The sequence below is a fragment of the Plectropomus leopardus genome, chromosome 2 (assembly GCF_026936395.1).
Source record: "Plectropomus leopardus strain MGB_pleo_1.0 chromosome 2, ASM2693639v1, whole genome shotgun sequence".
NCBI lineage: Eukaryota > Metazoa > Chordata > Actinopteri > Perciformes > Serranidae > Plectropomus > Plectropomus leopardus.
The window spans coordinates 23,235,362-23,259,986 of NC_142177.1; the positions used below are offsets into that span (position 1 = coordinate 23,235,362).

The 24,625-nt window shown below is 39.7% G+C and overlaps 1 protein-coding gene across 1 annotated transcript in view; it reads left to right on the plus strand.

Annotated features, from left to right (window-relative positions):
• snta1 (syntrophin, alpha 1) overlaps window positions 1–24,625 on the plus strand; it is a 41,927-nt gene that overhangs the window by 14,226 nt on the left and 3,076 nt on the right. Inside the window, exons 3-7 of the mRNA XM_042510969.2 lie at window positions 19,806–19,998; window positions 20,295–20,484; window positions 21,594–21,724; window positions 22,171–22,367; window positions 24,315–24,502. Coding sequence (XP_042366903.1) covers window positions 19,806–19,998; window positions 20,295–20,484; window positions 21,594–21,724; window positions 22,171–22,367; window positions 24,315–24,502 — 899 coding nt within the window. The remainder of the gene's footprint in view (window positions 1–19,805; window positions 19,999–20,294; window positions 20,485–21,593; window positions 21,725–22,170; window positions 22,368–24,314; window positions 24,503–24,625) is intronic.

Here is a 24,625-nt window from a genome sequence, read left to right on the forward strand (position 1 = left end):
GCTGGCAGACTGTGAAACCTCTTCTCTGAGCATCCCACCAGGAATAAATTCTTATCTGTGTGCCATTAATGTGAGAGGAATTTAGTAAATTGTTTGGAAAAAATATATTTTACAATGCAACATCAGAAAAAAAAGGAATCCTAAAATGCTAATTTTTGTGTTTTGGCTTTTTTAAAGACATTTGTAAGATTGTTCAGGACATTTTAATACCAATTAAGGCCTTAGATTAACAAATTTAATGCCTTTTAAGACTTTTTAAGTTTCCACTGGATCCCAGATCTCTGTACTATCTCATAAATGAAAAAAAACAATAACAACAAAAAAATCATCTTTAAATAGTTTACTGTTCTTTGAAAGAGTGCACTTGCATTATTATGCTTTTATATTATCAATATGCCAGTGGCAGTTAAAAAAAGGTCAAAACTGACAATAATATTGTTTATCACAATTATTTCTGGGACGATATATCGCCCAACAAAATAAGTGATCATGACAGGCCTAATTTCAATCTGTGCCACATCTATGCAGCTGGAAACCCTTGACCCTTTTCTAAGAAGCAATTTGCTCATTTTATAATGTTTTGATGTGATACAATTTTGATGACCTTTTAGTCAATACACACTGACTGAAAGAAATACATACTGCCCTTCAAGACATTCTTCGCCTTGATTTTAGCTCTGAAAAATAATCCCTCGCATGTGCTGTTGCAACAATCAAAATTGCATTAATCTTAGTGAGCAGAAATCAGTTTAAGACGGTTGATCAAATATTTCTTCTTCTTCTTCTTGACTTCCAAAAGAGTCAAAAAAGAAAAATCCTGCCACAAGCACAGAATGCCAATCAGGCTTCTAATGGAACTCCCTTAAATGTTATGAGAGTACTTATCTGACAAATTCAAGTTTAACTGTTCACATACTCTGGATATTTTAATGTGATGGAGGCAGTTTCTCCTTGATCTCAGTTGAGGCCGTCTGCGTTATGAGTTTCACAAAGCGAAGGAAAGTGCCTTGAGCACAGCGGTGGTGGCTTGTTTGTTGCCGTGCACAAGTAAGAAAGACCGTAACCCTGACCTTTAACACTGTAGTGGTGCCAAGAATGAGTTAGTTTCTGACTGTGTGTTTCTGACTATCTTGATAAAATGCCAAAACCAAAATAAATATTGGACTTGAACTGCATGTCATATGTATTCACAAGTGTTTTCATGATGCACAAATAGTCTTGGAAGAAAATCTGAATCTTAAAGACTGCAGCTGGAAAGCTCACAGCCCTCAAGTGTTGACCAAAAACTTTCATTCTTTATTTCCTCTATTCCCTAAAAATACTCCAAAGCTTCTCACTTCAGATATGCGTCCTGCAGGCCTGCAATCTGCGGGTCAGACAGGCAGACACAAGCAAAGGAATCGCAGGACATCAAAAAGATACTCACAAACACACACACACACACACACAATCAACCCTCTCCCCTCAGTGAGCCTCCAAGCCTCTTTCGTCTCCTCACTCCTCTATCAGGTCCTCAGGGGGAAGGGAAACCCATGAAATGATTCCTGACATGACGGATCACAGAGCAGCGCTGGTTGAGCCGTCTGATATCAACACTTTTCTGCCTGACTGTGGACAAGTAAGGCAGGGGGATTTGCAATGATTTCCCCTGGCTGTAGCTCGAGCTGTATCTGCTCCGCTGACTGAAGTTACTGACACTAGCCCACTGTGCAAGCTAACCCACAGAAATGCTGTCACATGGAAAACTGGCAACTCTGCTTTAAGTGTTGCTCTTTTAAATGTATCTTCTCATGCGCAAAGTTTCATGTGTTATTTTTATTTCAGTTCATTGAACCAGTTTAAAGCCATTTTTTTATTTTGAAAATACATATGTCTTAAGGTTTGTTTCTCACAATTTTGACAAACTTTTAGGACATACTAGGTTTTCATTTGGAAGTATATGTATACATTAAGAGTCATCTCGACTCACATCACCGAACATTAACTGTTAGCCTCTGTTTTGACTCCATGGGTGAACTCTCTCTCTCGTAACACAGACTTAGTCACACAGAGAATATACAGATCAATAGAAAGAATAATGAAAGCAAAAGAACAAAGTGTCCACTTTAATGGTTCCTGATGGAAACATATTCTTTTTGAATGGTAACTTCCTGTATAAAACATCACTCAAACTTAGCCTTTAGACACTGCATGCATTTGTAGCTATCTCCAGTTCAGCCCAGTGACTTGCAGTCAATTTGGTGGGAGATGCAGAATTCCTGTGATGCAATCAGCTGGCAAGAGGAAAGATTGTTTTTTAAATCCCTTTCTTGTGTCCTCACCGCTGAGGATCAAATCTCAGACTAAATGTTCTTATCCCAACTTGTCAAATACCACTGCTTTGTCAGTGGACCTTCATGTCTTAATATGACACGCTAGGTACCCTTCTGTATCTTTTGTTGACGTTCCAGGAAGGTAGCTCAAATAACGCTTGTTACATGCAGCATGTTTTTTTTTTTTCAAAAAACGCTTCAATTTTGACAGGAAACGAGCAGTTCCTTAAAATGACATGTATACAGTCTATTTCAGAATACAGTAGGTAGGTTTTTACATAGGTAAAAAAGTAATTAATAAAACTAATTTATTTTTTTTTACAGTTTCTGCTCATTACATGCATTTAGTCTTCTTTAAAATACAATCATAACATAGGTAAAATGCTTCTTTTTTGCCTTTATTTCCTTGTGCAACAAAAGCATGTGGTTAAGAAAAAAAACATGATGGTTTGGCTTAACATCTACACAGGAAGCAAACAGCTGGCTCCCGGCTGAAAGTCCGGGTTTGGGTAAGGGTTTTCTTCTATTTTGGTAATTGTAAAATCAGTCTTAAATATCATTTCGTTTAGCATAAAAAAAGTCTTAAATTGAACTTGCCTTAAGCTGTAGGAACCCTGATGGGTAGACATGAAAGAGGGGTAAACATAGAGGAGATGACATGTAGCAAAGGGTCACGCTCAAACCCAGCCCGCTAAGGACTCAGCTTATATGGGGGCAAACGATCTACCGGGTGAGTTACAGGGACAGCCCAGCGATGAAGTTTTAAGTTAACCAGAAACAACTTGAAAATGTGTCTTAGCATATGTTTGTTCTATTCATTCAGTTTAGGCAGCTGTGTAGGAAAAACCTTGCTCTTGTGGCATCATGTTGGCAAAAAATTCATGACACTTTTATGTAGACAAACACACATGTAAACACAACAACAATAGTGTACAATATATAGACGTGACCTCTTCTTCTTTAATCATTTTTGCTGACCTTGATAGGTCAGTAACATAACGATGAGAGGCACACTGGAAATAGTTTAACAATTGCTGACTTTATAGATTTTTGATAAATAATATGATTTAATGTACCACACAGTTGCTTAGCAGCCAACAGCACAAGAAAGGGGCAGCTCCGGGCAGCTCCCAGGTGTGAGTATGAAGATGTGCAAAAACCATCCACCCCCTTCCTTGTTACAAATAAAAATTTGTGTACAGTCAATCTGTCTGTTTGAAAGGGGAAAAACAGCCTTTCTATTTGTTTCAGATGCAATGCCCTCTGCTCTGCTTTCCCTGTGTTCCTGTCAAGCCTGATATCAAAATGTTGATGGAATAATCAATGTGTGTCTGCGAGGCACGAACTGTAAACACCTTAGAGGGTCAGATAAATATAACAGACTAGATGAAACCATATAACCACAGCTGCCTTAATTTCCCCTCAGTGACATTTACAGCCTGACTGTGTGTGTTTATGTATAGGCGTATATGTGCTGTGTCCATTCCTGCATGTGTGTGTGAGAGAGAGAACAGTCTGCTACATCTTCATCTGTGTGTGTGTGTGTGTGTGTATCCCTGTGTGTATATGTGGTAGGTCACACCGACATTTTCCCAGTCACACTTCATTATCACACTTGAACGTGACATTATATTAGAGTCATGGATTCATTCGGGGTTGCTAGAACAATAAATTGGGAGATTTACATATCAATTCTGTAAAAAGAGTGAGAACGTCAAGAAAAAATTAAACATGGCTTCATGGGGCAGAAATGAACCAATGTGAAATACATAAGAAACTGGGACAAAAATAAAAAATACTGCAGACATATATGAAGCAGTTCTACGAGGAGGGGACTGGGTGAGAAACAATATGTAGCTCTGATCTCTGAACCGCCCCACTGTGTCTCTACCCTACTTTAATTTGGATTCTACTCTCACTGAAAATGCATCCATCACTGCCACCAGCCTGCCAGCCAAGGCGAAACATGTTCCAGTACTGTATGAAGAAACCATGGAACAAGGAAAGTGTGTAAGTGTGTGTGTGTGTGTGTGTGTGTGTGTGTGTGTGTGTGTGTGTGTGTGTGTGTGTGTGTGTGTGTGTGTGTGTGTGTGTGTGTGTGTGAAAGAAAGGGGTAAGGACAGTTCAATGGTAAAGCTGTTCCACAGGCAACCAAAGCCTAACAGAAAAGTACACGCTCAAAGTATACAACCACATACTATACATCCTTACACACATAGCGAAAACCCAAGAGGAAGGATAAACAGGCTACAAAGGGCAGGTCAGGACACTGACGCAAGTGTGAACGTGGGGGGCAGATTGAATTTGTGTGCATATGGAGAAGGTATGTGTCAGTGTGTGTGTGTGTGTGTGTGTGTGTGTGTGTGTGTGTGTGTGTGTGTGTGTGTGTGTGTGTGTGTGTGGGTGGGTGAGAGAGAGAGAGTAAATGCTGTTCATATATCCTAGGAGTCAGTGCTGGTACACCATGTTTTGTAGCGTAGAGAAAGAATGCAACGGTCGACCGACTGAGATGGTGAGGCTTGCTGTGAGACCCACAGTCTGGATGGCTGGTTGTGCAGAGCTGTTGTACAACTACCTCATTTTTATACCAGTGTGGGTTACTGCTAGCCTACCTGACCTTCTAGTTTAATGGCGTAAGGCCTTTGTAAGTTCAAAATAGGACTGTCAAACAATTTTTAATTTTTTTTGTTAATGCGATTAATCCCATAATTTATGAAGTTAATTGTGGTGAATCGAATGTTTTCAGTTACATGATTTCACTTCCATTATTTTGCATTCCAAAACAGTTTTGAAGTCCATATTGACAATGTGAAGCAATTCTTACCAGACTGTCTTGATTAGGAATAAAATGACAGCAAACAACTGCATGGGACTAGCAGAAAGTGAGCGTGTCTGTTAAAGAGGGACTCATGGGTAACCACAGAACCCATTTTCATTCAGATATCTTGAGGTCAGAGGTCAAAGCACCCGTGTTAAATGACTAATGTTTATTGTTATTTCCGACTATCTTGTGCTGTGGCCTACAGATGATCAGTTTGGGTGGCCACCTGGCGAAGATCTGCACTCTACTAAGCGCACTTTTCTAGTTGTTCTAGTTGTCTTTCATGTGGTTACCTACATTTTTGTACTTGTTGAGGATATTAGGTTAATATTATCCTGAATTTCAGGAGAATTAATTCGGATTTCCAGGGGGACATATTTTTTTGCTTGTCTGTGCATATATGTGTGTGCACAAGAAAGCGGGAAAGAATCAGAGGGAGAGAATTTCCCCTGCCAAGACATTTCTGGACCCTGCTGGTCCTTTCTACCCTGTTCTTTTCTTAAGGTACTTGTGTTCAGGCTCAGTGCACACACACACATGGATTAAGTTGGCTTAGTTATGGAAGCTCTACGGTTGCACTCTTTCCCTTGTCTTGAACTTCTTTAAGCTGGAAATGTCTTGTTGGCTGTGTCAAGTCTTCTGATTTCTGTTACCCCCACTGGGCTGTTGGCCAGTGTGTAAGCAAAAACTATTGATCAATACTGCACAAAGTCCACCACATTTGGAAAAAGTATGTAACGTTTAAAGCCAAAAACAAAAACAGAGTTTTAAAATAATGTTTAATACAGGTATGTGAAAATATTCATTAGAGTAAACAAAAGTCCAACCTTTAAAATTTGTGTTTACTGTGGCTAGAGAGTGGATTTATTAAGTCAGCGGCATTAAACATACAATTTATCAAGGATATAATTTCCATGTTTTGGTTCATTGCAAGTAAAACCACAGTGAAGCAAAACATTTAATGTGCTTACAAATTTAATCTGACTTAATTAAAGTGTGGAAATAAAGACTTTTGCCTGATGAAGTTGAATGTCTTTGTTTCAAGCTGTGTTTGAAGATAGATTAGATCAAGTTCGACAAATTTCTTAGTGTGGGGCTCATCTTTTTGTTCAAGAGAGCAGAACACTCACAACCCCAATAAATGATTTTTAAATATTATTTTTTAATTTTATATTTTTTATTCTATAAATCAAATGTTTTCTCATATTTTGCCTGCGTCAGGAGGACTCAGAGCACCTGTGTGACATTCAGCAGGTGATTCAAATCAAGGAGCTCACATGGCGATCGACATGAATATATATCTAGAGTATATAGAAGGGCAACTGAACAAAGGCAAGCCCCCAGATCAAATTATTTAACTTGATTGTTTGCATCCACTTGGCTTTCTATTTTGGTGTTTAATCTGTGACTTTCTACTTTGTTGATTTGCTGCTTGTGGACATATGAACACTGAATGCTTTCCTTGGCAATGAATTTAGCTCTCTATGTGATCTGCTTCTGTGTTCATGTTGATTACTCAGTGATTTGAAACACCTGTTCTCCGCGCTATATATGCCACTCAAAATGGCTTGTCTGGTTTTCTTCTAATCCTCAAAAAAACAACTTGCGTTGAAACACAGATGCATAGAATTCAGTTCCCAGCTTGCAGATCTCTCCTGAAAAGGAAATAAAAGACAACCTCTGATGAATTAGAGCCAAGTGTTGCCACACATTTTAGATCATGCAGATTCGTGCAGGCTACATTTTAGCTTTTAATATGAAGTCCCAGCGGGCACACTAGTTTCACTTTTAAATCTATTTAAGAAATGCGACTACACTGACTGCATCGTTTCTTTAGAAGTGCATTTTTCAGCTTTAAAATGGTCAGAATGTGAAAATTCAATATGCACAAGTGGGACTGTGTTTCAGGAGTGCCTGAGGGCAGATTAGATTTGAAGAGGTTCATTTGTGTCAGTGATGAGTCTTAGCTGAAGGATGCTTTGTCAGCGTTCTCGACAAGATCTAACCCCAAACCTAATCTCTCTATGTCTGACACACACATGCGCACAACTCATTTTTCTCTCTGCATCAGATACTTTTACTTACTTCATTTGTATTGCATGCATGCATACATACAAGTTGTGTGATCTGCAGCACTTTGCCCCTGTTAAGCAGCATGTGTAACCCACTTGGTAGTTTTGGTACCGTAGATAGTTCCTTTAAGATCATGTTCATCATGTTACATTAATAATGTCTGGGTTATTAATATGAGGAAGGGATATTCAGCCCTTTAGAGGACTGAAGAGTGCAGACCAGCTACATTTTGCTTTGAGGGCTGAAAACCTTATATCATATCTACAAATCAAGCTCTTCAAGGACATGTGTGAATATAGCCCCCTAAAAGAAGATACATAACATATAGTCTTTTTAAGCAAGGCCAGCAGAGATATATACTCCAGTCCTATCTTCCTGCACTGATTCAAGTCTGGTTAAGTAAGTGATTTATGGAATATAATGACTTTGGGGAGTAAAGTTTAAAGCTCCTCATAGGGACACAGAGTGCTGCTGGCTAAGACCGTCTGTACTGTTCATTCTTTGTCTAAAATTCATTCTGAACAAGTTCAGGTTCTGTTACTGAAGCAGCATAAGACTCTGGCTGTTCACACATTTATTCTGTAAATAGACTGTGCTTGTGTATGCAAGCACATGCACTTGCATATCAATTTGCATATTACTTTCTACCTGTACTGCTGATTCAAATGGAGGCCCATCACTTTATTGGACCATGCCATCCAGGTAGCCAGGGAGGCAAGTGAGATTTTCTTAATTCACAGTTTCCGGTTGCAAATTCTCAGGTGGTGTCTTTGGGCCAAGCTGCCACAGCCCAGTCATACATGTGAGAGTTGGTGTTTCTGTGTAGCAGCTAATCTATTCATCTGGTGGGTGGAAGTAGCATCTCCCTGTGGTTTGGAGTGTTTTTTTTCCAGTAGCTCTTTTTACTGCTTTGCGTCCTTCAGTTCTGCAGGAGTTCATACCCCCTTTCTGAGAATAGCCAGCAAAACAAGCTTTTTTCTCTTCATATTGTAGTCCTTCGATTCACCGCTTATTCATTATCTGATTCATTATCTTATTCCGCTTACCCATTATCTGACATTCCTCAAATTGTTATCCATTCTGATACAGGTTACAACCAAGGCTTTATCAGATTCATCCAGCGTGTGTTTTCCATCATCTTAGAATCTATGTGTGTAGCTGATGACCTCCTTTTTTCAACATTCTGTGCCCCCTCTCTGAAATTGGCTTTTTTTGCATACCCATGAATGCAGCGCAGGCAAGATTCTTCATGATTTTTTTCAGCAACACTTTGAGTTTCAGTCGCGGGGTGGAGAATTGATCTTTTGCTTTGTTTGTGGTCAGATCAATCAAAGTTTGTGGTTTCCGTAGGAGCCCGGCTGTATTCATCTTAAGTATGTTGAAAATGCCGTACAGTAATAAAATGAGGGTGCGGTTCTAAGAAATATACCATTATTGCTCTGAATAATCGAATGGTATAAATTCCAGCAATGAGCCCCCAAAAATAGAAAATCAGTATGTGGCAGCAAATGTTGATATTGTGACAGGCCGCCACAAATACATGAAATGTGTGGAATCCATGCAGGCGATAAACTCATCTGATCATTGTTGCCGCACAGTCTAATGGCACCTTTAACACTGAACGATTTGATGTTATTTCTTGGTACGCTGTTGCCTGCAGAATCCTGTCTTTTTTCTCCTCCGAGGACCTGCAGGATTAGTACATTTGTCATACTGTCCCCAAACACCGGCTGGATAGCTTGTCATGCTGGATTGGTACAGTCACTGGTCTTTTGTCAGTCTGCTGTCTTTGTCACATTCCTTGCTTTGCTGACTTTCATTGTCATCTAAAATGTCTTCAAAAACATACAAAATGGTGTCCATTGGACAATGTTGCAGTGATATCATTGGCAGATAAAACTACCTCTCTCATAACTGGAAAACAAATCTAAATTTGTAGACTGGACGTACCCTTTTTTTATTTCTCCTCTTTTTCTCAATTTGACCTGCCTGTCAAATTTAATTGCTAGTTGTGAAGTACTTCACATCTGCATGTGGCAACATTCCAGTGTGGACCGTGTGAAATCAAACACGGCTGGTTTTCTGATGAGCTTTGGCACAATTAATAAACTCACAGTAAACGTGACATATGTAAGCAGAATCCTAACTTGAATTTGCTGCTCAAAATGTAAACTTTTGGGATGTCAGTGAAGATATGAAATTATGAACCTCAACCAGTGTTGACGCTGGAGCTGTACAGTTGTGCCAAAGACATGCTTCCACTTTATCACCTAATTAAAATTTTCTGGCTCTCGCTCCTGTGACAGTATAATTATTACTTTGAAAATAAACCTTCCCTCGTAGCCTGACTGAATTCCTCAGCCATATTTCTCCGGTTTCCTGCTACCTACAGGATCTTTGTTCTCAAGGCTAACTTTGCTCTCTTCTCTTCAGAAGTGGCTTATTTAACAGTAAAACAGTAAAGGCTTTTCTCCTAGTTTCAGAAGTATCATAATCTAGATATATATCTGTTTTGTAGAGCAGTTCAGTGCAGAGCAATGTAGTTTGATTTAATGGGCAACTAAATGAAATTCTGTCCAATTTCTTATTTTCGTTAACCTTTACCTGATAGGGTAGTCTCAGTTGGGTATAAAACGTTTGTTGTTTTTTCTTTTTGCATGAGATGAGTCAAGATATTAAAGTATTTGTAAACAGAAACAAATTTGTCTGAAAAGAAATTGAATGCAGATTTACCTGTTCATTTTTCCAGTGTGCAGAGGCTGAAGGAAAAATAGCTGGCCAGTTCTTTTCCTGCTTACATTTTGCCACCCACAAGCACACAGGGATAGTATGCAGATTTTCAACAAGCTTTGTGCCATTACAGAGTGGTTCAAATGTATAAATGAACTACGGTAAATTTCCTTCCATCTTACCAGCACCCAGATCTAATTGCATCATTCAGCGGATTTAAGCTGTCTCAAGGGCTTTTTCTCGATACACAGATTATACTTCCACAGTTTTGTATGCCAACCACCACAGAAACAAAGATTATAGAGCTGGATTAGATTCAAATCATTGATATCAGAACTGCTTTGTTTTACGGCAGTTATCAAATGTAAACCAAGATTCTGATAATGTATGCCTATTTCATTCTGGTAGTTGCAGGTTTTCTGTCTGTTGAGCACAAGCAATTGCCACACCCTTTTATGTGCTTTCTCTGGTCATATTTTTTCAACAGTATTAGCATCTTTCTACTCCATAGACAGCCCAGTTTTATGAAAAGACCTTTCCAGTAGTGAAATTTTTTTTTTGAAGACACAGCGCACTTGGTGTGTCTCCACTGGTGGGGCACCAGTAGAATATATGATTCCATATGGCCTAGATAAGTTGATATTGTGCCCCTTTCCTGGTTGAAAAACCTTCAGTTATTTAGGATTCCTACAAAATCATAAGATCTAGGTCTTCCCTGGACACAAGATGTGTGTTGTTTCTGATGATGTATTGGCACTTTTAGAGAAATAAATCCCACCCATCTGGTGTTCCAGTTCTTTAAGGTAAACAATCACAAATGTAGCCATCACTCAGGAAATGTCTTAACTTTCTTGCTGCAAGTTATTTGGAAAAATCCACAGCACTAGGAGCACATATTGAATTATTGTATGATTCATGCCAGGATAGTTTTTCTGTCTTTTAGCTTCAGTCTTAGTGCTTGTCTATGGTGAAAGTGACATAGTGTCAGCATGGTAATAAATTCTGTTTTCATGAAAAGCAAAAAAATATATAAATCCTTTTTTAGCATTGCTGCAATCTTTCTGCCTCTATACATTATTATCTCAAGAGCTTCTGACAGAAGCAGCAAAGAAGGAGCAGCATTTTAAATTTATAGTGTGTATATTTAAATAAAATCTTCATGGGATGTAATCAGAGAGTAATTCTTGTCCACACTGCTCATCTTCTCCTGCAGTGTGGGATGTACTGTATTTATTGTGTCTCTGTCCTGAATGTCTCTGTTTGTCCCTGCTGTGAAACCTCTAACCCTCCGGACACAAAGCTTGGTTCCTTTTCCTTCAGAGCTGCTGGCCTGTGATGACATTGTGCTCAGACTCAGTGAGGGAATGGATTAACCCGCAAAATAACACAGCTTTATTAAATCACAACTCTCCCTCAGACCCTCTCTCCCTCTGTGGCGTCAAGTTTACTTAACAGGCCCCATCTGAACCCTGCTGTCCTGATCCAGGGCCCCTGATAAATTGGTGTCTTAGTCTCCACTGAACCATCTCACAGTATTGTGCAGCATGTGCATGTAGTGGATGGGGGTAATAGGCATGGGAGGGCATGTTGTATGCAGCCATAAATCACCAAATATAAAAAAAAAAGATGAATGAATGATTTCTAAAAACTGCTGATGTAAGAGTCAAGCTGAATTTATTTAACTTTTACCACTGGATTTTCTACATGGCTACTTAGGATTTCATTTATACACTTGCACGCAATAACCCACCATATTGTCTATGTATTATGCATTATTTTTCTTGCACAGAAAGTTACCACTTTGACTTACACAGAGCAAATGTACATGAACTTTTAAATGGAAAATTGAGTTTCTTTGCATTTTATGCAGGAAACTGATCTCCAGACACAAAAGTGAAGTGGAAATGTCTGCCGCTCAACCTCCCTTTCACTCTGTTCTTGTCCTCTACCAGATCCTGCTCAAGTTTTCTTCGCTTTCACTTTGTTGAATTAGGATAATTAACTCTCCTGACACACTATGCAAAGTAATCAAATCTGTGCTTTGGCAGTATGTGAATTAGTTTAAAAGTCTGATTTGGTTTGCTCTGCCCTCTATCACTAACTCTCAGTCTCTCTCATACCATACCTTACACCTTCCCAAGGTTGGCATTTGTCCATGATTTTAATGAGATGGGCTATAGGAACAATGAACTTATCTAAATCATTCAGAAGAGGGGAAATCTTCTCCGACGGACTGACACTGCCAGAGAGAGATGTGCATAAATCAGTGATACACTGTGGATACATAAACCTGACATTTATTAACTGTACATGCTCTCACAGAGATCTCTGAAAGGAGGCATGGATGTACACCTTTTTTTATTTGCACATGAACACACATGCCTCAGAACCGATGTAAACACCACCTAAGGGTTCAGAAAGTCAGAGCAGAAACCATGCATCACTCTGCACTTTATATATGTCTCTCAAAGCTGCTTCAATCCGTATATTAGTTTTGTGTATTAGGGCTGTAATCAACCAAAGAAATCTTGGTAGACTGAAATTCTACCTACTCTTTTCAATTAATTGATTGGTCAGTGGGGAAAAAAGCATTCTGACATTTATGTCTAACTTCATGAAATCACCACAGTGCAGTGAGCACTCTACTTGTCAGCGTTGTGTGTCCCTTAAAAGCGTTTTTCCCTCAGAGGGCTCGACATTATCACCTGCCCAGGACAACTAAACTGTGTTCAGACAAGTGAAATGCCTCAAATGAAAAACAAAGCTTTATACATGGGTCCGTCAGCATTTTAAAGGACTGATAAGAAAAATGTCATATTAGACACTATCTCTGGGGTTGACAATGTCATATACAGCATAATGGTACCAACGTTAAATATATCTAACACTGCATGCAAGAGAGGAACTTATTCTTTTTAGCCCAGAAGCTAATGGTAGCCATCCCGCTGTCCCAACAAGGGTTATAGTGTGATTGTGTCTCTTTCAGAAGCTTTGTAATCCAGCCTTAAACTGCAGTGTCATTTTTTGGACAAAAGACAGATTAAAGTAACACCAGCAGTTGTTGGCATGAGCATATCGACCAAGCAATCAACCAACCAACCAGAATTTGACAGTCTTATATTGCACTCTGTATTGTGATTTCTGTTTCTTATCTGCCAACATATGCTAATATGATCTGAACTTGGCTAACTTTGCCATGTAACATTGTCCATGCGTTGCATTGCAGTGTTTTTTGAGTTTAAAGGGTTAGCTCGGATCTAGCAAAGTCACACAATAACACAATCGAACTATTGACGGAGGCAGCGGTAGAACATCAGAGTTCAGTGAGGTAAAATTACTGGTTTTGTCAATAGAGTCTGGTTTTACTTTTGGGTGGATTCCCCATGAGAAATGTCTGTCTGTTTGGGAAGTACTAGTCATATGACTGGATAAAGGAGACATGGATTATTCTTAACAAATTGTGAGTTTGTAATTAGTTTTTTGTGATTACAGCAACAGATTTGCTGTTGTTAAAAGTGGTCTGCTATGACTTAGTAGACACTTAATCTAGAGTTTACACAATGGTTGTTTGGGGTATAAAGTTTTCCTTTAAGTGGCCTCATTATGGGCGTTTTTTTCTTTTACCTCGACTGACCTCAATGTACTAAATGAGCACAGCAAGTGTTCCGGGTATTTTGCACAGTTATTTATGATGTTGTTTTGGCCAAAGACATCTTTCCTTGTTGGTGGTGTAACATTGGGACATTCTTCGTCTGACATGGTTTACAGAGCCAACAGCATGCTTATGAGGTCACTGACTGGCCAATGACATTCCAGCTGCTCCCACGGTAACCAGTGGCAGGGGGGAGAAAGGGCTGGCGTTCCCATAAGAGCATTGTTTCGCCCTATAAAAGCCAATGGCACTTTTGTTTTGAAGCATGTTAATGACTGTCAAACTATATCAGCTTATTGGTTTTCTGATCATACCTGTAAAAGCAATTCTCAGAATTTGCTTGTGAGGATGCAGGCCGAGGGTTGGGTTGTAGTGGGGTTACGTCTCTGTTTGTGTAAGTATATTAGGAAATTAACACAATTGAGAGTATTGCCAGAGCTCAGTTTGAAAATTTAAACTTGTGCTTTGGCAATTTAAACTGTTTGGGGAACTGAAGAAGAAAAAGCTTTTTAAGCCACAGTTAAGTGAATTGTGTCAAAACTGAACTGGCTGAAAATGTCTGGTCAGGATTTGTGAGGTTCAATGTACAGACTTTAGTAGGAAAAGCTTAGAGGCAGATTCTGCAGAAGAAGCAAAGAAACTCCTCATATACACATACCCATGTGCACACACACACAGTACAAAAGTAGTTTCACTGGCTGCCAGATAAGCCAAAGTAATAACAGTGCCATCTCAGCTAATTTTAGCTCTGTATTGAATGTGCCGCCACTGGTATTCATGGCAACATTTCTGGCTGAGCTTGACTGTATGTTCCGTCTCTCTGTATAGCCTGTCTCACTCTCTCTTATTCTCTTCTTTTTCTTCCTTTCTCTCTGTTTCCCATGTTGTTCATTCCTGTCATCCTCCCTCTCGATTCTCAATCCCTCCCTCCTCTCCTCATTCGCCACTCAGTTTGAAAGCTATCTTGCATGATTTGCTATTTGGGGCCACAGCTAATGCCTGACATTTCTAATCTGGGAAACGGCAATGTGATCATTTCCACATTGGAGAATAGCAAAGCCTCTTTACAAAAGTAAATATCTTCTTATACTTGCTATGATTGGTGTTTTTCCCCCAGCCTATTCTGTTAGTGGAGCTGAAACACAAACATGAACCAAGTCTTACATAACAAAGAATAATGACCACTGAGAATAGAACTATGTGCTGGATATTAGCACCTACAGCCATGCTTGCTTTCTTGCTTCTCAATTAAAAATGTAGCAGTAGTTGCATGACTTAGACATTGGTCCTGTTTACACCTGGTATTAACATGCATAATCTGATCACAAGTGAACACCTAATTGCAAGTGTGAATGCACCCAGTGCTAGTCTTGATCTGATCGCTCATACTACATTTGAAAGTAGTCTGGGCTGCATATGGCCACAGTCTTTCAGCAGTGTTTATGCTAATGCACCACACTGAAGGACCACCTACTCAGCTGATGTCCCCGCTGCCTCCCCACCAGTAAAGAAAACTTTCTGTTGCTGCCATTACTTAGGTTATATGCAGAAGTGAAGGACCATCTCCAGAGTTGTTTTGCTCCCGGTAAAAGGTCAGTTCAACATCTGCCCTGGTTAGCACAAGCTAATACAGCAGCATCTGTTAAACAGTTTGAACAAACTCACATAAGCACCGAAACCTCTTGACCCTGATGTTAAACCATAAATAACTGTTATCATCACATGGCTAACATTTTTTGTAGCATCCTTTAAATCTGCATTGCTGCGATGTCTTGTTTTGAAATGCTGAATTTCCCAACCGCACAAGAAACTTCCCTTTGTTACTAATGAAAAAATCTTGAACTTTGAACGTTACCAGAGAGTCAGCCCTGTCATTGTGTGTATGTGGCTGGACTCACAACAACTGTCCCTGATGTACAACAGTGATGTACATCTTTATTTGCATAGAGCAGGAAAATGAGATCCGATCACAAGTGGTCACTCAAGATGTATGTGGACATGCATCCTAATGCCAGGTGTGAAGAGACAGATTTGGAGTTGTCCTCTTGTGATCAAATCACCCAAGACACATGTTATACCGTTAATACCAGGTATAGAAGGACTCATCCTGGTCAGATCACTGAAGTGCTACTCAATATGCACAAGAGGACATCTTTTTTTCTTATTCAGTATCATTACAGAGTTTGGGAGGCTTCCACTTGACAAAATAATGTAGGCAATCCTATTTCCATTTCCAGTCTTGTGGTCTACCCTGCCATATTGAGATTGACCACATCAATTTTGAATGGCCTTGGTCCAGCAACAAGGAAGCAGTTGGCTACCCAGTGGTACAAACATCAATGGCTTGGCACAGGAACAAATGAACAGAAGCTCATTTCCATGAAACATTACGTATGCAAGTCGACAGCTACTTCAAAGCTGTAGCTGGTACATATTGGTTGCTCACTGCTTCCATGTTCCCAGTATACACATCCTCAGCACGTCTGGTTTTGTCTACAAATGCACATGTTTTATGGTACATTGAGCTGATTATGCATAGTGTGAATGAGGCAAGTAAACAAGTGAAATTCTGTCATAGAAAAGGGAGAAAAAACTTTTTTATAGAAAATTCAGACGCATCAGGGTCATGTGAGGTGTGAGTGTGTATGCCCGCAAGTCTATACACAAAAGGTATCGTAAGGAAGGTAGAGAACAAAAAACAGTGGTAACTAAGGGCTGTGACACACCAGGCCGTTTGTTGGCCGTCTGTCATTGTCAGGCCATCGGTGAGTGTCTGTTGCCCTAGTTTTTGTGTTGTTGTGTCACACTGATTGCATTACTTGGCCCTTGTCAACTGTTTTTCGGCTGATTCAGCATGTTGAGGATGGGTGGAGCCCATTGGTGAGAGAAATCACTCTGATTGGCAGTTCAAAAAGCAAACAAATGACTACAAGAGATCAAAAGAAACATGTCACATGAGGTAAACTGTTTCCCACAGAATGAGAGTGCCTGTGTGTCCTCTCCCTTAATGCAGGTTTTTTTGGGATCTGTGAACGCAGCATGGGTGGAGCTCTCCATGACTTATTTTTTTCCTCCGCAGTAGTTTGTCACTCGTGGGGTGGATAATTGATTTGTTGAGTCACAGCGGATTGGATCACACCAACAGATGAGGGAAGCAGCTGTTTGTGAGTGAAAGCAAAGATTTTACACTCGGCTCCCTAATACCTTACTCGTATACCTATAAGGACAATACAAACTTGCAATACTAGTGCTGATATGATACCACAGTTTTGATATCAGTACTAAACCCAAGAAGACTTTTTTCTCCCCCGTAACTTTGAAGAATACAAACCTTTTTTCCTCATCCAACTAAAATGTCAGAATGTAGACACAAGTAGTCATGATAGAACTTTGTGTTAATACAATACTGTATTTGGCAAAACTGTTATTTAAATCAGGAACTATCACCAAAGAAAAGTTAAAAAAAAAGTTACAAATCTGAGCAAGCATTTACAGTCTGAGCTGTGGACACAAAGTCAGTATCAAAAAAGCACTAAAGCTTGATACTTAGCCGCAGGGATTCCAAGCCATACATATATTTTTGGATTCGCAGTACTTTGTGTGCTCATTTATGTGTTTTTGCATGTGTGCCGAGGCATGTGAGTGTGAGCAAGTGTTAATATTAAACCCAGACTGTGTGTGTGTGTCAAAGGCCTAAATGTTTGTCCCTGGAAACCATACTGGTAGACCAGAGTGTGTGTGAGAGAGAGATGGGGAGAAAATGACAGAGCATGTGAGGCAGGCATTTTCAATGCTCTAAATCCAAAGAGGGAAAAAGGAGTCATTCTTCTCAGTGATTCTTTATAGATTTGAGAGAAAAACCCTTTAATGGCAAGAGATTTTTAGCTTTCACATATTAAAACAATCCACAAACCAAACTGAAAGGGAATAGACCACATCTCTGAGGACAGGGGGAGAGCGATAGATTAGAAACAGATTAGAAATTCAGGACAATATGACTGAGAAAGAACAGGTTTTCAAAAGAAGAAGAGCTGCAGATGGAAAGCTGGTGAACAGACCGCTGATGCAGATGAGCTACTGTATGTTTATAGTTTTCAGTATTTAGGCCATGCCCTTTTCTGCAGCTACTTAAGTCCCCTTCAGACATGCACTTTAGTCCTAAAACGCTCTGCCAGTTTTAAATGTTGGCATCACTTTTGCAAAAGAACCTGAGTCATTTTTCCCATCAACGTTGCTCTGGCAGTGCTCCTGCAGACATGTTCCAGGACCAAAGAATATGTCTGCACCATTTTGAGCAGTGCTCATGTATGAGTGCACACAGTTATTTTGCCATTTAAAAGCACACAGTTTTTATGATTCTTCCATTTGACATTTCTGTGGCATTAGAACAAATCATGGGAGACAAGAAAGCGACACTCGATCATATTAAGGATTTTAAAGTGGTGGATCAGACTGAAATGGGAGATTGTTTTTATAAGAATGGCTGGGCATGGCTTTGACACTGAAATCTGATAACTCTTGTTCCACCGGTGCCAAGGACGAGATAACAAGTGAACAGTCTCTCACCTTGCTCACAACATAACTTTGTGCAATACTTCTTCTCAGGGGCTTGATGACAATCTTGTGAACTAGTTTACATTAATTGCAGTGGTCATGTCCTTCTAAATAGTCAGCATGCCACTTTTCCAGTCTTGTGTTTGAAAGCTAAAAGCCATTGCTTTAACAGAGAGATGAAACAAGCAGTGTTACAGATTTAATGTCTGTAAGCAGCTTTACAGGGAGTTAGCAGGGGAGCTCTGAGGATGGACCCTTCGTCAGTCTGCCACCTTCTGATAGAAGAATGAAAGTCTGAATTACCAGTGCTCTGTTTGACGGTGCCACCACACAGTCCTGTATATGATAAACTGCTTTTTAAGAAAATAACTGTATGGCTGCTTAACTGGCTCGTAGCTCTATTTTGGGAATGGTGGAAGCCCCCTCTCTCGGTCTCCTGTTGTCCTGCGCTGTGACTCTTCTGCTTGCCCTCTGGCTACATGCCTCTTGTGCTGTGCAAGAAGAGCACTTCACACTTCCCCAGTGAAACCAGAGCTCAGCCTTCAGCCTCATGCCTTGCCATGTCCTCTGGGCTATTTTTATTCCAGCAGTGGCTACCTCTGCCAAACCCATACCACAGCCTACTGGACTGGAGCTGAGGCCATGTGTGTTTCTATGAGTGTGTGTATAATTGTGTGTGTGTGTGTGTGTGTGTGTGTGTGTGTGTGTGTGTGTGTGTGTGTGTGTGTGTGTGTGTGTGTGTGTAGGTGTTTGTAGGTGTGTGAGTGGTAAAACTTGCATTTAAAAAGATGTGAGCAGAATAGAGCTCGGCGATGTGCCAAAAAAAAGACAATACTATTCTCATAATTATGGATTGCAATATTGATGTTACTGGAAAACAACACAAAAGGCTGTATTTTTTCTAGTTCTAGTAATGTTGAAAATTATTTAATTAGCAACCACTACGATATTGGATCTGGTCATTAAGGTGGAACAAAACTCTTATAAATGAAACTTAAGGGGCAACAAATTTGGAGATGAAGATTGTGAATACTTACTGGGTCACAACTTTATATAGCTTCTATTAATTATATATTCAATAGTATCAAATCTAACACATGGTTTTAAAACAGTATCTAAGTGTCGATACTGACAATTTAGTGCATTTCTCAGCATCTCACCCATGCCACACAGTGTCAGTGCACAGCTGGAGGAAACCACATCCCCTCTCCACCTCCAGCTGGTGCTCAAAAACTGGCCCACCCATTCCAGAAACTCCCACATACAACAAATATACAGCATAAAAGGGACAGAAGTTCTATTCAATAAATCACATAAATTAACTAAAGCCAAGTGTATTTCCCAGTTAGTCATACTATATATTATGGATTTTTATTAAATCTTTAGGGCATAGAGGTGTAGATTTGCCACATTAGGAATAGTTTTTATGAACAAGCAGGATATGCACTCTATATAAACTGAGGAATCTGAAGTGACAGAATTCTGTCCAGATGAATTTCTTTTTAAAGCTATTAAGTGCTGCTACAGCTTTCAACTCATCACTGAACCTGGAGGCTCCATATTCATATCGCAAATTCCCTTTCTCTTCCTCCTCTGTGTCCTGTGCTTCTTCTGCCTGTCTGCTTTATCTAATTGTCTCTCTCACACTCTCGCTCTGCTTCAGTGAAGTACATCAAGGAGATGTCGGCCTTCTTTAAAAACTCGGGGTCCCCTGGGGCCGCCCTCCCCTGGGAGTCTCCTCCCTCCACACCTCAGAGGGGCACTGAACTTTCCCCTGAGGTGAAAGAGCCCCGCAGCATCCCGCTGAAGATGTGCCAGGTGTCACGAAAACAGTGCCCCCCGGACACAGAAAACAGGTACAGCGTGTTAGAAGTTTCCAGCTTTGAGTAATATTTTGATTTTCAGTTTATACATTCCTTATGAAAAAAAAAAATCTGACAGATCTTAACCTGAAAATAACAAAATGGCTCAGAGATAATATTGTAAAAGAGACCTCTTACCCAGTCTACTTCACATATTCTCTTTGTTAATATCTGAAACTTCTTCATCACCCTGAAGCTCTCTTTGTGATTTGTCTTTCATTTCTCCAACTGCCCCTTTTTCTTTCCTCCCTGCTTGCTTCCCGTTTTGGTCCTCTCATCTCTTCTGCCAGGTATTTCGAGGTGATTTCGTCCAACAGAAAGAACTCTGTGTTCCTGCGGGCAAAAGACCCAGCCATGGCTCAGTCCTGGTACAATGCCATCCAGGCTGGTGCTGCCAACCTTTTACCACGAGTGAAGGAGGAGATGAAGAGCATGCAGCTTGGCATGGAGGTCAAACATCTGGGCTGGATTACAGAGCAGGTATGCAAGAATACAGGCATACATAGTTCACACTAAAAGACCTGCTCTGCAGTATATAGCATTTTTTATGTTATATATGTTGTTTTTAGTATGTCACGGTGCCTTTTACTTTCAGGGTTATGTTTTTGTGCCTTTTTCATATCTTTCTGAGGTAAAGGCAACCTTCCAACACATAACATTTAAATTCCAAATTAAAGCATAGGTGTAGATTTTATTTTAACAAAAATTCAAGGTGCAAACTGATGCATAAAAATTCACCAGAATGTAGAAAATGAAGTGTTTGATGCTCAAAATTTTCTGATGAAGGACCCCCACTCTCCTTGTTTCATATGTCTTCTTCTGAATGTCGACACAAAACCCACGCCCTCGACCTAAAATGGATGCATCAGCAGAGAACTACTGATTCATTTGTGGTCATGTAGCAACTAGACATATCACCATACCAGACATTTAGTAGTCAACACCAATAGAAGTGAAATTCCATGAATCTCAATATCCAATTTGATATCACGGTAAATAAAAAACAACAACAAAAAAAAACAACAACAAAGAAACAAAACATAAATCCAATGTACTTAAACAAGTACTACTTATAAAAAACATTAAAATTTAATTTAAATCACCCTGTAAATATCTGATGATCTGTCTTAAATACATGAGATTTTGTGGGTGAGGACACATATATTAATATATGGCCTTACATAGTTTTTCCTTTGTTGTTATTGTTCAGCGCTGGTACATTTAACGTGTGGTCTCTGTTGTAGGCTATTTGTCCCGCCCCTCATCCACTATCAGAGGACAGCTGGGTAAAAAGTTATGTTGACAAGCGCTGGGTTTTACCCAAAGTTTAATATTTTTCAACTCCCGGCACATACAGCAGCACTCAGCACAGAATCCACGCACAACACTTCATTATGCTGTTTGTATCATAGTGTAAATACGCAGCACTCTCATTGCAAAGAATAAGCAAAATACTGGATCCCAGATTGAGACCTGCAGCCTACTGATGTCCATAGGTGTTATTGTCATAAATGTGCAATGCTTGGTAAACATAGAGCACCATATGAGTGAGTTTGAATGATTTCTTCAACTCTTCTACAAATGTCCAGATGACCCAGGGTCCAGAGAAACCAGTACTGGCCGTGTTGACTGACAAAGACCTGCTCCTGTATCCCTGCCTGCCTGAAAGCAAAGATAGCCTCAGCAGCCCGATCAAGAGTCACCCGCTCATTGCCACCAGGTTCAAACACACAAATGTCTGCATATTTACACATAGACCACATACAGCATTCAGTGTTTATTACAACACGTAGCACATTTGGCATTTTAATTAACTTTGTCCTCCACCCAGAGCAGTCCAGTTTTGAGTTAACAGACCTTCCCTTGGCTTGTTTTGGTCCAGTCCAAGAGCACACGCTCACTCTTTCCATAACTGGACATTTGGACATTTTGCCTCCATAACGTCACATTCATTTGGAAAACATTAGTGGAGCCAGAGCCTATGACTCATGTGTTTTTTTCTTCCCTTCCTATTCTCCTGTGCACTTCACATCCCTCTGTTCACATCTGTACCACACAAACCTGCATACTCCTTCATTTGCTCCTCTGGGTCATCCTTTTCAATAAATCTTAATTACACCCTTTCTTATCCTCGTTCTTCTTACACTTTCTTCTCTCCCTCTTTAGACTGGTCCACTCTGGCCCAGGAAAAAGTTCTCCTCTCCTGGACTCTGATCTCTCATTTGGCCTGCGCTCGGGCACTAAGCAAGGCGTGGAGACGCATGTGTTCAGGGTAGATTCTGCCAAGGAGCTGTCCACCTGGACTCATCTGCTGGTGGAGGGTTGCCATAATGCTGCTGAGCTCATCAAGGAGGTCACCACGGGTACGGATTCAGAGATCTGTTTGACTCCCAGTTCTGTCTTCATTCTTGCAACACAGTTCCTCCACCTACGAGAAGAAAAATTCAAATTTTGTTCTGAATGACGCAACCAAGGTTCAAGATTTGACTCCCACCCTTTGTAAGAATGAATCTTCTAACGGTGCTGCAAGTGTCTTTTTGAGAAATTCACTAAGTGTTATGGGCAGCATGATGAGAGAAATATTATTTACATATAATAGTGCATAAAAAAGAATTGTGTACCAGCTATGCTAATTCATGTTGCAGTGACTGGCTGTATTTGTAGTTCAAAATAAGGGACTGGTTCTTCATAATGAGTATCAGAAACAAAAGTATTTAATTATGTTAGCATTATTTGCCTAAAATGTAAATAAATAAAAATACCTCTACCAACAGTACATCGATGATCAAAATATGAATAAAGATGGACCACAGCTACAAACACATCACTCTAAAATCGATTGACTAACACAAGACAAGCTGTTAAAAATGTGTGTTTCAGGCAGTAAAATATGTGTTTGAGAATCAAAAAAAGGGATGGCTCAACACCAATTTTTCATGTCCGCTATTGATAACGCAACTTTGAGTATCTTCCAATACTAGCCCAATATTGTCTGTTTACTTCTCTTAACAGCTAAGCTTAATACTAGTTTTTTTTTAAGAATGCACTTTGCTTAACCCAGCCATCTAAAAAACACCATTCTCAAAGCACTGAAAATATATTCTACTCCCCTAAAGGAAGAATTGCATACAGCATCCCACAACATGACTCAGTTATGCAATACTGCTGCCTTTTTATTCAAACTTTTTCTCGCACAAAAACTTTTAGCAGATTTTTGATTGGTCAGCACCATTCAAACATTTAGTGAAATGTAAAGTGTAACTTTTTGCAAAAGTTTAAATCTGAATATTTAGAATAACAAGGAAATTTAACACTTAATGTGGCCTATTCCTTGAAATATTGACCATCGCTTAAATAACAATAACTTAACATACACATAATGGCATCCCCAATTTAAATTGTACAGTGGAACAGTATTTTAGACTTGGCTTTTTAAGGCATACACCTAATATCAAGTCAGCTACAGCGAAGAAGAAAAAATATATCTAAGGGTAGACAGTGGAAGCTCTATGTAATCTGCCGAGCCAACTAATTTACAGCATGTCAGCAAAGTTTAGTTAAGCATTAAGGTGACACTTTATGCTGCTGGATTATATCACACTGCTGGAGCACAAGACGTAGCTTTTATTCAACAAAGACACACAAACATCTCAGTACATAATAGAGACTTCACAAAGCAGGATTAGGAATGACAATATATTGTTTCTTGCCCAGTGAATTAGGGACTGTTGTATTCAGCAAAATGTCCTCACCATTTGATAATTTATAAAGAGCTTAAGAGGAGACAAAACATTTTCTTGTTTCAGGTACAGCCTTGTCTTAGAAGCCCATGTCTGCGCTGAAAGGCAGTAGATCTCTGTTTACCTCCATGATCCACATTCTGCATTTTAGTTATCAAAGTTTCTTCTGGAAATTTATTAATCCTGCTTTGTGAGACAGACGCCTGATCAGTGGTGTAGTTATGCTGTTACATTGCCCTCTGCTGCTGAAAGTAGGTGGTGCAAAAACCTTCAGCCTGAATGGTCTAATTTTAGTATCAGAATTAGGATGACTGTTTCATTTATTTCAAACCTATTCTCTTTTCTAAACAATGAGCATTGTTTGGATGATATTGTTGTCCTTTTACAGCCAAGAAATCTGGGCTCTGTATTAACACTGTAACACTAAGCTCACAACAAAATGAGAATACAAGAAATATGTACTAAAAATCCAGATTTATTTGAGAATACCTTCAACTGTGTGCTGTACAATTATTATGTTCTTTTCCTTCACCTCTATATAAGCCCTGATTTTCTTTTCTACCCTGGCAGCCTGCAGTTGGAATGGGAAGGAGTGTACCCTGGGAGTCCACATTGATGAGGGTTTCACACTATTCACAGAAGAGATGGGTGTCAGGAAAAGTATTCTGCTTCAGCAGCCCTTTGAGCGCCTAAGAATGTCCTCAGATGATGGAGTTCGCATGATGTTCCTCGACTTTGGAGGCCCTGAGGCCGAGATTGTAAGTTACTGATTTCCATTGGACTTTGTCAGTATACAACATTTCTAAATAATAGCTGTCATATTGAATACCAATATGTCAAAGTTAGTTTGAATTGACAATTGGGAAATCTGTTTGTGAGTG